The sequence below is a fragment of the Rhincodon typus genome, chromosome 4 (genome assembly GCF_021869965.1).
Source record: "Rhincodon typus isolate 14 chromosome 4, sRhiTyp1.1, whole genome shotgun sequence".
NCBI classification, from domain to species: Eukaryota; Metazoa; Chordata; class Chondrichthyes; order Orectolobiformes; family Rhincodontidae; genus Rhincodon; species Rhincodon typus.
This window is the reverse complement of record NC_063335.1, coordinates 43735155-43749585: the sequence shown is the minus strand read 5'-3', so window position 1 is coordinate 43749585 and position 14431 is coordinate 43735155. Positions and strand designations below refer to the sequence as shown.

The 14431-nt window shown below is 44.8% G+C and overlaps 1 protein-coding gene across 1 annotated transcript in view; it reads left to right on the top strand.

Annotated features, from left to right (window-relative positions):
* LOC109933208 (collagen alpha-1(XXI) chain-like) overlaps positions 1–14431 on the top strand; it is a 153334-nt gene that overhangs the window by 107883 nt on the left and 31020 nt on the right. The window contains exons 13-14 of the mRNA XM_048595740.1: positions 5963–6007; positions 7709–7762. Of these exons, the coding sequence (XP_048451697.1) occupies positions 5963–6007; positions 7709–7762 (99 nt within the window). The remainder of the gene's footprint in view (positions 1–5962; positions 6008–7708; positions 7763–14431) is intronic.

Below are 14431 nucleotides of genomic sequence, written 5' to 3'. Positions count from 1 at the left end.
CTGCAGGGTTCCCAAGCGGAATATGAGTTGCTGTTCCTGCAACCTTCAGGTGGCATCGTTGTGGCACTGCAGGAGGCCCAGGATGGACATGTCGTCTGAGGAATGGGAGGGGGAGTTGAAATGGTTCGCGACTGGGAGGTGAAGTTGTTTATTGCGAACCGAGCGTAGGTGTTCCGCAAAGCGGTCCCCAAGCCTCAGCTTGGTTTCCCTGATGTAGAGGAGGCCACAACGGGTACAGCGGATGCTGTATACCACATTAGCAGATGTGCAGGTGAATATCTGCTTGATGCGGAAAGTCTTCTTGGGGCCTGGGATGGGGGTGAGGGAGGAGGTGTGGGGGCAGGTGTAGCACTTCCTGCGGTTGCAGGGAAAATTGCCGGGTGTGGTGGAGCTGGAGGGGAGTTTGGAGCAGACAAGGGAGTCATGGAGAGAGTGGTCCCTCCGGAAAGCAGATAAGGGTGGGGAGGGAAAAATGTCTTCGGTGGTGGGGTTGGATTGCAGATGGCGGAAGTGTCGGCGGATGATGCGTTGGATCCGGAGGTTGGTGGGGGGGTACGTGAGGATGAGGGGGATTCTTTTTTTGGTTGTTGTTGGGGTGTGAGGGATGAGTTGCGGGAGACACGGTTGAGGGCGTTCTCGACCACTGAGGGCGGGAAGTTGCGGTCCTTGAAAAATGAGGACATCTGAGATGTACGGGAGTGAAATGCCTCATCCTGGGAGCAGATGCGGTGGAGGCGAAGGAATTGGGAATAGGGGATGGCATTTTTGCAGGAAGGTGGGTGGGAGGAGGTGTATTCTAGGTAGCTGTGGGAGTTGGCGGGCTTGAAATGGATATCGGTTTCTAGGTGGTTGCCTGAGATGGAGACAGAGGTCCACGAAGGTAAGAGAGATGTTAGGGATGGTCCAGGTGAACTTAAGGTTGGGGTGGTAGGTGTTGGTGAAGTGGATGAACTGTTCGAGCTCCTCGTGGGAGCACGAGGCGGCGCTGATACAGTCATCAACGTAACGGAGGAAGAGGTGGGGTTTAGGGCCGGTGTAGGTACGGAAGAGGGATTGTTCCACGTATCCTACAAAGAGGCAGGCGTAGCTTGGGCCCATGCGGGTACCCATGGCCACCCCCTTTGTCTGTAGGAAGTGGGAGGAATTGAAAGAGAAGTTGTTGAGGGTGAGGACGAGTTTGGCTAAGTGGATGAGGGTGTCAGTGGAGGGGGACTGGTCGGGCCTGCGGGACAGGAAGAAGCGGAGGGCCTTTAGGCCACCTGTATGGGGAATGCAGGTGTATAGGGACTGGACGTCCATGGTAAAGATGAGGTGTTGGGGACCGGGGAATTGGAAGTTCTGGAGGAGGTGGAGGGCATGGGTGGTGTCACGGACGTAGGTAGGGAGTTCCTGGACCAAGGGGGAGAAAATGGAGTTGAGATAGGCGGAGATAGGTTCGGTGGGGCAGGAGCAGGCGGAGACAATGGGTCGACCAGGGCAGTCAGGTTTGTGGATTTTGGGAAGGAGATAGAAGCGGGCGGTGCGGGGTTGGGGAACGATGAGATTGGAGGCTGTGGGTGGGAGGTCACCTGAAGTGATGAGGTTGTGGATGGTTTGGGAGATGATGGTTTGGTGTTCAGGGGTGGGGTCATGATCAAGGGGCCGGTAGGAGGAGGTGTCGGAGAGTTGGTGTCTGGCCTCGGCGATGTAGAGGTCAGTGCGCCATACTACAACTGCACCTCCCTTGTCCGCGGGTTTTATGGTGAGGTTGGGATTGGAGTGGAGGGAGCGGAGGGCTGCACGTTCTGCGGGGGAGAGGTTGGAGTGGGTGAGGGGTGGAGAGGTTGAGGCGATTGATGTCTCGATGGCAGTTGGAGATGAAGAGTTCGAGGGAGGGAAGGAGGCCTTGGGGTGGTGTCCAGGAGGAGGGGGTGTGTTGGAGGTGGGAGAAGGGGTCAGTAGAGGGAGGGTTAGGTTCACGGTTGAAGAAGTAAGCGGGGAGGCGGAGGCGGCGGAAAAACTGCTCAATGTCCAAACCGGTATTCGTTGATGTGTGGGTGAAGGGGGACAACGTGAGCCCTTTACTGATGACGAATGGTCAGTCCTCAGTAAGGAGGAGGTCTGGGGGGTTGGTGAAGACTCGGCAGGGCTGGGTGCTGCTGTCTCCTCCCTCCCCACCCTTATCTGCTTTCTGGAGGGACCACTCTCTCCGTGACTCCCTTGTCCGCTCCACACTCCCCTCCAGCCCCACCACACCCGGCACTTTTCCCTGCAACCTCAGGAAGTGCTACACCTGCCCCCACACCACCTCCCTCACCCCCATCCCAGGCCCCAAGAAGACTTTCTACATCAAGCAGATATTCACCTGCACATCTGCTAATGTGGTATACTGCATCCGCTGTACCCGTTGTGGCCTCCTCTACATCGGGGAAACCAAGCGGAGGCTTGGGGACCGCTTTGCAGAACACCTACGCTCGGTTTGCAATAAACAACTGCACCTCCCAGTCGCTAACCATTTCAACTCCCCTTCCCATTCCTCAGATGACATGTCCATCCTGGGCCTCCTGCAGTGCCACCACGATGCCACCCGAAGGTTGCAGGAACAGCAACTCATATTCCGCTTGGGAACCCTGCAGCCCAATGGTATCAATGTGGACTTCACAAGCTTCAAAATCTCCCCTCCCCCTACCGCATTCCAAAACCAGCCCAGCTCGTCCCCGCCTCCCTCACCTGTTCTTCCTCCCACCTATCCCCTCCTCCCACCTCAAGCCGCACCCCTATTTCCTACCTACTAACCTCATCCTGCCCCCTTGACCTGTCCATCCTCCCTGGACTGACCTATCTCCTCCCTACCTCCCCACCTCCACTCACTTTTACTGGCTCCATCCCCACCTCTTTGACCTGTCTGTTTCCTCTCCACCTATCTTCTCCTCTATCCATCTTCTATCTGCCTCCCCCTCTCTCTCTATTTATTTCAGAACCCCCTTCCCCTCCCCCATTTCTGAAGAAGGGTCTAGGCCCGAAACGTCAGCCTTCCTGCTCCTATGATGCTGCCTGGCCTGCTGTGTTCATCCAGCTCTACACCTTGTTAGCAACGATGGGACAGCTTTTGTTTGTGACTAGCGCAGGATCAGTATTACTGGCATCTGTCTGTTAACTTGGAGTAGTGACGCTGGAAATACTCCAAAAGGTTACAATGATAATTCTTGTCCTAGAATACCCAGATTAGACTCATGAACTATTATTTGGCATTTAAACAGATGTTATGACTGAATCTTGTTTTGACTTCAAAGATGGACCGAGTTTAAGCCACAGCTGGGCTTCAACTTTTGAACTTAAAATGGACATCTGCAAGCAATAGGAAATGGGCCTGTGAGAAGGTTCTCAAAATATATTTTTTTTAAAATAAGGAATGGATTCCAGTAGATTTAGATTTAGATTGCGATTTATCTTGTCACATGTACTTGAGCGCAGGAATACAGGACTACAATGAAAAGTGTACAAAGTTGCCATTCTCCAGCTAGTATATAAAAGACAGGATTAAAAACAGAAGCCCAGGTAAACTAAGGTGATTATAATATGATTTTCTCAGGTTCAAACTTTAGCTGACTAAATTTGAGTCACCATATGATACAAATGATTGTTGTTTACATACTGCAGTTATATGGCTCCCTTTAGCATATTTGTGCAACAGAATTAACTGAATGTTTTCTGGGAAATGCAATAATTCCTGTAATTCCAGGAACATCAGCAATGCTATCAGGCTCATCATTATTAAATTGCAAATTACGCAGTAACTTCCAATGACCTGTTGTGCAACGAAATGCAGAAATATGAAACTTGCGGCCTATCTTTCATGTCATAGCATAGCTGAGAAACATTGTAATGAGAAATATGGAAAGATATTGATAACTACATACTAACTCACTGGAAAAATTGGTGTCTTGTCCATTTTAATGCAATTAATGTTTAATGGTATGCTAAGTCTTAATGATTACTAAACAGCCATTCTTGCACTGAAAATTAACTTGACGAGGATGGAATCTCATTCTTCTAATTCTTGTTGGAGATTTATTTTACAATCTTTTTCTTTCTGTCTCTTATTTCATTCTCTCGAAGCCAGCTCTCTTTCGCTCTCTTTAGTTAAGTTTTTGTATTTGGGATTAACATGAAATTAAATATTCTGACATTTCCTGCTTCATACTCTATTCAATAATGATTCTTCAGTCTAAACCGTTTAGGATACAGGCAGCTGCTTGCATTGTTCACATGGCTCACTGATCCCTGGTAGAGTGCGCAACACTATTTCAGCTCTCTAGCTTACAGAAAATTTAGATGATAGGTGAGTGCAAGTAGAATGAACAAATGTTATCACCTGAGACAACAAGGTGCAGGGCTGGATGAACACGGCAGGCCAAGCAGCGTCATAGGAGCAGAAAGGCTGACGTTTCGGGCCTAGACCCTTCTCCAGCATCTGCAGTTCCTACTATCTCTGATTCAAATGTTATCATCTGTTCATTCCTGGCAGTGAAGACAGATCCAGGATGTTTTAAAAAGGTTGTCTTAGCTACAGGCTAAAGAATTAGAGTTGAGAATACTGGATTTACGTTTTCCAGTAGTTTTGCTGGAATTTTGCTCAGCAGTGTCTTCCACTGGTGATCCATTTGACACTTGCAGGGGTTGTTCAGGGAGGGGGAGCTTCATCTCTGTGAGAGGACAAGTACACGCATCACTTTGGTGCTATTTCTGCCGCTTAGCTACACATGATAGCCAAAAACAGCTAGCCTCCCCACTGCTTACCCATGCTGGACAGGGATATTGCCCATGATCCACTTTCCCCATCAATTCTGGGCATGGGTACCTCAGATGAAAAAGTAGGTAATTGGCCATCTGTTCTATGATCCTTTCAGAGTTTTACATCCATGCTGCTTTTCTGCAAAAGCAACTCCGCTAGTACCACATGGAGACAGTAAGGGCTGCAAATGCTGGGAGCTAGAGTCAAAAAATGTGGAGCTAGAAAAGCACAGCTGGTCAGACAACATCTGAGGTGCAGGAAAATCAATGTTTTGGCCCGAAATGCTGACTTTCCTGCTCCTCGGATGCTGTCTGACTGGCTGTGCTTTTTCAGCTAGGACCAAGTCCCTATCTTTCTCCAGCACCCTGCAAAATGTTTCCATTTAAATGTTTATCCAATTTATTTCCAAAATTTTTAAGTCTGTCTCAGTAGATCAGTATATTCCAGATCCTAAAGTCTGGCTGCATATAAAAAAATTCTTCATATTGACATTGGTTCTTTTGTCAAGCATTTTGAATTATTTCCCTCTGGTCCCCTTTCTCCAACTTGGACAGTTTCTTTCTGTCTACTCTATCCAGACCCCTCATGAATTTGAACTCTTACATCAAATCTCATCTCAACCTCTTCTCCTCTAAGTAAAACAACAACAGCTTCTCCACCTTATCTAAGTAGTCCCTCAAATTCTGAAAAAATTCTTGTTAATCTTTTCTTCACTACCACTAAAATCCTGCCCATGTGACTGAGGCATAAAGGCAAGCATGCTTTCTTGTGCTCTTTTGGAACTCTGATGGGGAAAAAAAATCACTTGAGAGAAAACTAGAGCACAACTAGGAAATTCCAAAATCTATTAATCTGTGTGTCTTGAATTGTCCCATTTGGATTAATATTGAACCAGGATTCAGCTCTAAGCTGTTTGAAAAATGGACAAATCTTTCTTGTCGGTTGCATTATGTGCTGCATGTCTTTTGATGTGTTAAAGCAGATGAAAGTTAGTACAAATCTCATCCAACAAGACAAGGAAGATTCCTTTCCTGCTTTAAAGGCTGGTTGTAAAAATGCTTCCAGTGACACTGGTAAAACTATGTCATTATATTGCCATTTTTGAATGTCTCAGCAGCTATACAAAGCAGCTCTCTGAAGTGGTAAAGCATCTTTACAACTCATTATTGAATTTGTTCATTGCTATAGGGCTTTCGAGGTCTTCCTGGACCCCAAGGTCGACCAGGACTCAAGGTAGGTACATTCTCCTGACCCTATCTAATACACGTGTGAATTTCATTGTCCACATGATATTTACACATACAAAGAGGAACAAATCTAGCTTTACTTAGACCAATGCTGTTTGGGTAATGAATGAGCTTGTATTGAACTGAGCATAATAGGTACTCAATCCATTATATTGCTGTTCTAGGGCTTGTTACATATTGCACACGATACCCTATGCACAGGTTGGAATCAGGATGGTTTATCAGTGATAACAGCTCCTAAAGTGCTGCAGGCCACCGCCACCAACCCCCAACCTATAGTGTCTTGATGCAGTAATTAGAGCTAGGCAACCACACAACTGCTTCATTCAAAGGCCGTAAGAAAAGTCCACAACACTAAGCATTACTAGTGCATCTTGGATGGAAGCGGGGAAAAGTAAGCAATGCCTTCAATGAGTTCTGAAACTAAATGTAGTCGAGGAAGAAATATGCTCATCAGAGGAAGTATTGTAGACATTTGGTTTGACTTTATAACATTGGCTGAAAGTACATCTTAAGAGCACCTGGCATGTCATCACAGAAAGAGAGAATACATTGCACTGGCAAGTCTTCATATGATTTTCAAATGCTCAGACATGTCCCTTTTTAACTACAACAAATAGAGCAAATGAGGTCTGTTACCACCCAGGATGCAAGCATATGTGTTCCCAGATTAAATCAACGTTGGCTTAATTACTAGATCCCAAGATGGAGGAAGATATTATGAAGATAGGTATTGTTACTTTCTGGAAACAAACTTTGACGTGATGGGCTAAATCTTTTAGTGAGTATTCCTCAAGTATTAACACAATAGTAGTCTGAAATGTTCCATTGTGAATTAGACACTTGTTTGAGGGGGTGCACCTTCAATGACTGCCAAATATGGCCTGTATTGTTTTTCAGGATATAGGGATACTTTATTACCTGATGGTTTTCTCTATTCATTTTGCCTAACATGGCACACAGTTTTAAGAAACTCTCTGGTCACATGTCAAAGACAAGACCACTCCCAGGGGTAGTGATATTTGATGGACCTTAGGAGTTAGATTATGAGCAAAAGTTAAAACAAACACTGGTTATATTCCTAGGGTGATTTGAGTAAAGTTTAAGATTTTGAGGGGAACTGATTGGTTACAAAGAGAATCTTTTTCTATTATTTGGGGAATCCAAGACTTGGGGACATGGTCTAAAGGTTAGAGTTAAATCTTTCAAGTGCAAAGTAAAGGTTCTATTTTTGCAAAATGGTCAGAATTTGGAATGTTAAGTGGCAGTTGATGCTAGATCAGTTGTTAGTTCTAAATCTGAGGGTTTTTTAAAATCAATGGGAGATATTAGAGGATTTAAGGGGCAATGATGGTTGTACTACATAGGTCATTGATCATCCACAATCACGTTGAATGGCAAAAAATGCTTGAGGGGCTGAATGGCCTTTTCCTTTGTCAAAATGTCCATATAAGATACGAGAGTGGAAGGTATCCACTTGCTTGGCTGGGATTCCATAATTGACATCTCAATCCGTAGTGATTTCATGAAACTCATTCAACTCATCGTCACCAGTTGACCAGTGGCACTGATGTAAGTGTCTAGCATAAAACTCCAAAAATATTGACTGCATTGTATTGCATCTTTACAGCTTTGTCATTCAATAGGGAAAACATAGTTTTGTCAAATTGTAACCATTTCTTTCAAGGGACAAAAAGGAATGACTGGTCAAAGGGGAGCTGAAGGGCAGCATGGGATACCGGTGAGTGATCATCTTTTGCTTTTTTAAAAGAAAAACTAACCCTATTTTCCAGCACCCACATGCTGGAAGGCGAAAAGGTAAAACTTTAGTCCACCAGAAATCCTACTATATAACGAAATAAACAATACATTTATTCCTCCTTCGCCTCTGAAATAGAGAAATGGTAAAATGGTGAGGAGTTATAAATCAGATCTGTTTTGGGAAATAAAGCACGTGTTCAGATGTCCATAGAGTGTGCCTCTCATACAGGCCAGCCGAGCATGTTTTATAGTTTATTACAATGCTGGCTGATCTTGGAATTCAACTCCACGTTCCTGCTGCTCCCCTTATCACTTGATTCCCTGACAGACTGAAAATCTGGTTATCCAGCCTTAATCATCTAATCGGGCGGGGAACCAGCTCGGGACTTGCGACATCGAATGATTTTATTCTGTGATAATGACGTGTGTGTGTGTGTGTGTGTGTGTGTGTGACCCATAATCCCAGTGGTTACCCACAATTCTTTGATAGTGGGGGCAGCAATCATTGTTTTAGGGTGAAACTTCCTCCCCGTTTCCCGGGTACAAGTCCCATGTTGGAGAGCTGGCAGCCGACTTTATGGCTGGCAGCTGTGTTGTGCCTTCAGCGCCAGCCAAAAGTGGTGGTCAGGCCTGGGAAGCAGCCTGTCCTGATGAAGATGAGACCATACACAAAGTTAAGTCTAAGGTATCACTGGGACCTTCCAACTTGGTGAGGGTGGAAGGGAGTGAGGGCTGGGGAATGGGGAAGGGCAGGTTTGAAAGGCCGGGCAGGAGGAGAATAAAGTAGGAGGTATCGCCTTGAAATGCTGAGAGAAATGGTAGAGTTCCTCCGATCAGCTCAGGGAGCACAATAAAGTGTTCTCCGTGACCCCAAGCACATACTCAACACCAACCCGCATGGCATGGCCATCCCCCCCAGCCACCCACTACAAATAAATTTGTGACAGGAGTGGATAAAGCTCTTAAATGCCTAACTTAATGGCCCAAGCGCTTGTCCAACCCCTCCCTGCCTTCTGTAAAACTTCCAGCAGGGCAGGAAGCTTCCCACCCCCAACCATTCCTTCTTTATTCATTCACAGGATGAGGATGTCGCTCGCTAGGCCAGCATTTATTGACCGTCCCAGTTAAAAATTAACCACATTGCTGTGGGTCTGGAGACCAGGTAAAGATGGCAATTTCCTTCCCTAAAGGACTTTAGTGAACAAGATGGGGTTCCTTGATAATTTAAAGTTTTGGCAAAGATCTGTAGCTCGGATTGGGGGTGAGGACGTTGACTTGCTCGCCAAGCTGGCTTGTTTTCGTTCAGATGTTTTGTCGCTATGCTAGGTAACATCATCAGTGAGGCTTCTGATGAAGCGATGTTGTTCTACTCCACTTGGAATTTATACTGTCTGGTCCGTCGTGGTGAGTAGTGTCATTTTCAGTTTTGATCTGTATGGGTTTGTATATGGGGTCCAATTCCCTGTGTTTGGTGATTGCATTACGGGTGGAAAACCATGCCTCTAGGAATTTTTGTGCTTGTCTATGTTTGGCTTGGGCTACTATGGTTACTTTGTCCCAGTTAAACTGATGGCCTTCATTGTCTGAGTGTGCCAGTATTAAGGAGAATCAGTCATGCCGTTTTGCTGCTAGTTGATGTTCATGTATCTGAATATCAACTAGCAGCAAAATGGCACGACTGACTCTCCTCAATATTGGTACACTCAGACAATGAAGGCCATTAGTTTAACTGGGGCAAAGTAACCATAGTAGCCCACCCAAGCCAAACATAGACAAGCACAAAAATTCCTAGAGGCATGGTTTTCCACCCGTAATGCAATCACCAAACACAGAGATAACAAGGTGTAGAGCTGGATGAACACTGCAGGCCAGGCAGCATCAGAGGAACAGGAAAGCTAACGTTTCGGGTCTGACCCTTCTTCAGAAATGGGGGAGGGGAAGGGGATTCTGAAATAAATAGGGAGGGGGGAGGCGATGATGGAAGGTGGATAGAGGAGCAGATAGGTGATGAGAAGACGGGCAGGTCAAGGAGGCGGGGATGGAGCCAGTAAAGGTGAGTGTAGGTAGGGAGTTAGGATGGGGGTTGGTCAGTTGGGAGGGAGGGGCGGGTAGGTGGGAGGGAAGACGAACAGGTCAAGGAGGCAGGGATGAGCCTAGTAGTTAGGAAGTGGGGGTGGGTGTTGGTCAGTGAGGTGGGAGGAGTGGACAGGTGGGAGAAAAGATGGACAGGTCAAGGAGGCGGGGACGAGCTGGGCTGGTCTTGGGATGAGGTCGGGGGTGGGGAGATTTTGAAGCTTGTGAAGACCACATTGAGACCATTGGGCTGCAGGGTTCCCAAGCGAAATATGAAGTGCTGTTCCTCCAGCCTTCGGGTGGCATCGTTGTGGCAGTGGAGGAGGCCTAGGATGGACATGTCGTCCAAGGAGTGGGAGGAGAGGTTGAAGTGGTTCGCGACTGGGAGGTATAGTCGTTTGTTATGTTATCTCAGACTCCAGCATCGGCAGTTCCTACTATCTCTCTCCAAACACACAGAATTGGACCCCATATACAAACCCATACAGATCAAAACTGGAAATGACGCTACTCACCATAATGGACCAGATAGTATAAATTCCAAGTGGGTAGACACAGAGGCTTCACCGATAATGTCACCAACATGGTGATGAAACATCTGAACGAAAACAAGCCAGCTCGGCGAGCAAGTCAACAATCTTTTCATGACAATTAACAATGGATTCATGTTTATCATTAGACTCTTAATTCTAGATTTTGATTCAATTCAAATTCTACTATCTGCCATGACAGGAGTTGAACTTGACCCTTATAACATTACCTGTGTCTCTGGATTAATGATCATTAACAGATTAATGATCCAGCGATAATACCACTAGGCCATCACCTCCCACTATAACATTGAGGCCAATGATCCATACGGCTCACCAGTTTAATTTAGCCTTTACATCCAGGGGTGTGGTTCAGAGTGGTGGAACCCTGTTGGAGAGAACCATGTATTTTTCACCTTTTTGATTCTGTGTTGTACAACCAATTAAGAGATATGATTTTGTGCCCTCTCAGGGAACCAGGATACATAACAGTTGAGGGTTATAGTGGCGTCCTCTAGAGAAGAGGAATTCCAGATCCAGAATGAGCATCTGAAAGGTACATAGGTTCCACACTCATTGTTTGTGGTGGTCTGTTTACCAGATATTTCTCAACACATCTGGCATCCCTGTGGACTCACCCTCAGCCTCTTCTTCATTTTCAATGAAGCAAGTGGAATCAACATTCCTCTTTCCTGTGCTGAATTTCTTTGAGGAAGAGGAATGAAGACACCAGACAGAGAGAAATACTGAGATAAATTTAAATTTAAATTTAAGGTTGCAAGGCAGTGTTTCAACTAATAACATGAAGTCAAGAAGGAGGCCCATTAGAGTTTAACACCACCTTGCAACTAATGCTACCTCTTTGAATGTGTTCATTTAGTGAGGCAAGCCATGGAGAAATTAATATTTAATCTTAATTTAAATCTAACTAGGATGAGGTGGATGGGATTTCAGCACTGCTGCAGGAAATTTCCAACAGATTTCTTAGGTCTTTGTGCTAAAACTCCCAACCCTATATTTCTCTCTTAACAAACCCTGAATCGGCCACGAAGGCATATTGAGACCTTGCCATCAGTATCTACGAGTAAAATTAGTGGAGGGGTACTCTGCAGGGTTCCAGAAAATTAAACCTTCACATTTGCAAAATTTTTACTTGTCTGTGGCTCGTCATTGAATTTTGTTTTTTGATTTGATTTATTACTGTCACATGTACCAAGGTACAGTGAGAAGCGTTGTCTTACATATTTTACAGACAGGTCGTACTTACAAGTGCATCAGGGTAACAGGCAGAGTGCAGTTTTCCATGTTATAGCTGCCACGAAGGTGCAGAGAGAGATCAATATTAACGTTGAAAAGGTCCTTTCAAAAGTCTGATAATGGTGGGGAAGAAGCTGTTCTTGAATCTGTTTGTATGTATATACAAAACGTTTATGTCTTCTGCCTAATGGAAGAGGATGGGAGAAAGTATAACTGGGGTGGGAGGGATCTTTGATTATGTTGGTTGCTTTCCTGATGCATTGGGAAGTATATTTTTTTTGGATTAGGTATAGACCTTAGTAGAAAACCTGAATCTCAGGGAATATAAATGGAGCTTTGTTTTTATCGCAGCATGTGTTCAGTAAAAAGTGCCCAACCTCATTTTCCCCACTAGCTGTGAGCTGGCTGATGTCATCAAAAGTAATGTTACATTCTTTGATGATGACATAGTTGCTGCAGTAACTAACATCCAATAGGCAGTGATTGAGTCATTCAGGGTTGAATTGGTCATTACAAGGACAAATAGTATGTAATCTTCGGACATGAGGAAATCAAGTTCCAAACTGTATTGGCAGTATTGATTGTGGTGATGATACTTTTTCAAATTTTTGCACACACAGTTTCTCAGCTTAATAACCATTCAAATTACATACCAGAGCAAAGTTGGATGTAGCAAAATGGCTTGGCCTTATTGTGAAACTACTAAGTTGCATATTTTTCAGGGTCCAGAGAATATTTACCTCCCTTTCATGGGACTAGTTACAATCCAAAATCATGCAGACTAATGAGGGCAGCCTATTCACAGCAAGTTCCCTGCATATAAGAGAAAGGTGGCTGAACCAACTTCTAAAGTTTTCAGTTACCTAGTATTCACCTCGCAACTCCAATCCCTATCGCTTGTAACAGGCGGGTCAATGGTAAAAACACATTGATATAACCAAAACAGTGCTCAACTCTTTCCAGAGATAAAACCCTTGCAAAGGCCAGAACATATTCACCTAGGAAAGACCTTCAAATGTTTAGATAGCAGTGCCTATTTCCTGCTCAGGGCAAGAAACGAAAGTCCGTGGCAGAGTGTCCGTTAACTCATTCTCAAGTGCTCAATGGCCAGGATTCCTGCAGTGATGGGTGTGAATGAGATGTTATGCACTATTTCATCATTTGCAGTTCCTTGTCCATAATGACCAGTAGCTCAGTCCCCAGGGGTGTAGGGAGGTGGAGTTGGCCACTCCCAGTGCAGCGTCCTCGTTAACATCCAGATTCAGCCCAAGAAATACAGCTCTTAAGCTGTCATGGATGGCAGAACATCAGCTAGCAATAAAGGCCTACAGGAGGTACAGAGATCTCTGGATGGACCGTTAGTGGTGGATAGCAGAGAGCTGCTTGACTAATCTTGCAGAATTCACCAAAGGGAAAAAACAAAACTTAGTTAACATTTACATACCGGCTTCTCTCTAGTGTAATTGCATTTTAATGAGATGGGAAGAGCTGACTGAGGCTGCTTGAACTTCTCAAAATGTCAGACCACTTAATATGTTATAAATGACACCTTTATAATTGACTCCTTTAATGGTAAATGCTACTCACCATTTGTGCAATGTGTGGGCAGTTGGCCACAATAAGCATGGATGGTGAATGTGCTGGGCTTGTAGCTCACCTGATTTACGCAGTGAAACATGATGGGGACCTAAACAGACATCTAAAGAACCAGCCAGTCAATACACCAAAGTCTTTGACATTTTTCATTATGTCCTTTGTGGCCAAATAAACTACAGTCATTCAGTCATATCTAGCTTAAGGGTTTCACAAAATAGCCTTTTCCTTCTTGTTAAAAAAACTAGTGTTTTCCATAGAAGGATAAATATTTGAACAGCTTGTTTTTCATCATCTGGGCCTCCAGTCAACAAGAGGGTCGTCCAAGTTACATGAAATGAATGTTAAAGACTTTAGTGTCTTCAGCAGAGAAAGGATTGAAATTGAGGAGGTGGGTGTTGTCAGGGGAAGTAGTACTGGCCAACAAATTTATTTGTACTTTCATTGGCATCAGTTCCTATGCTGTGAGCTTTAGAGCCCTCTGTTTTACCACTTCTGCATCAAGGAAAATTTATAGGAATCACAGAACACTAATCAAATTTCTACAAGAGTTATTTGATTTCCGTTTGTTCACATATAGGAGAAGATTTGAATTGTCTGTGATATAACTCACCCAAATACAAAAAATGCTGAAGAAACTCAGCAGATCTGGCAGCATCTGTTGGGAGAGAAACAGAGTTGATGTTTTGAGTCCGATATGACTCTTCTTCAGAACTGATAGGGGCTGGAAAAAGGTAGAGTTCATGCTGTTGACAGAGGGGGAGTAGGAGTGAGTGGACCAAATAATGACTGAGGGAGCCCATAGCAAAAGATAAAGGGAATGCAAACGATGATAAAGGAGCAATAGAGATGTAAATGAATGAAAATGTGCAAAAAGTAGGAATTGGTTCCAGTCTGCTGAGAACAAAGCCAAAAAGACATGGGGCGGGGGCAGGCAATTGTATTGAAAATGGAGGACAGAGCTCATGCTGTGAAGTTGTTAAACTCAATGTTGAGTCCTGAAGAACATAAAGTAAGGAGCTGTTTATATTGAGCTTCACTGTTACATTGAAGCAGGCCTAGGACCGAAATGTTAAAGTGGGAGCAAGATGGTTTATTGGAATGGCAACCTTCCAGTTGCCAAAAGGTACCAGGAGATTTCTGCAGCATTTTTTGTTTTTTTTTCAAATTTCCAGCATCCACTTTTGCTTTGATAT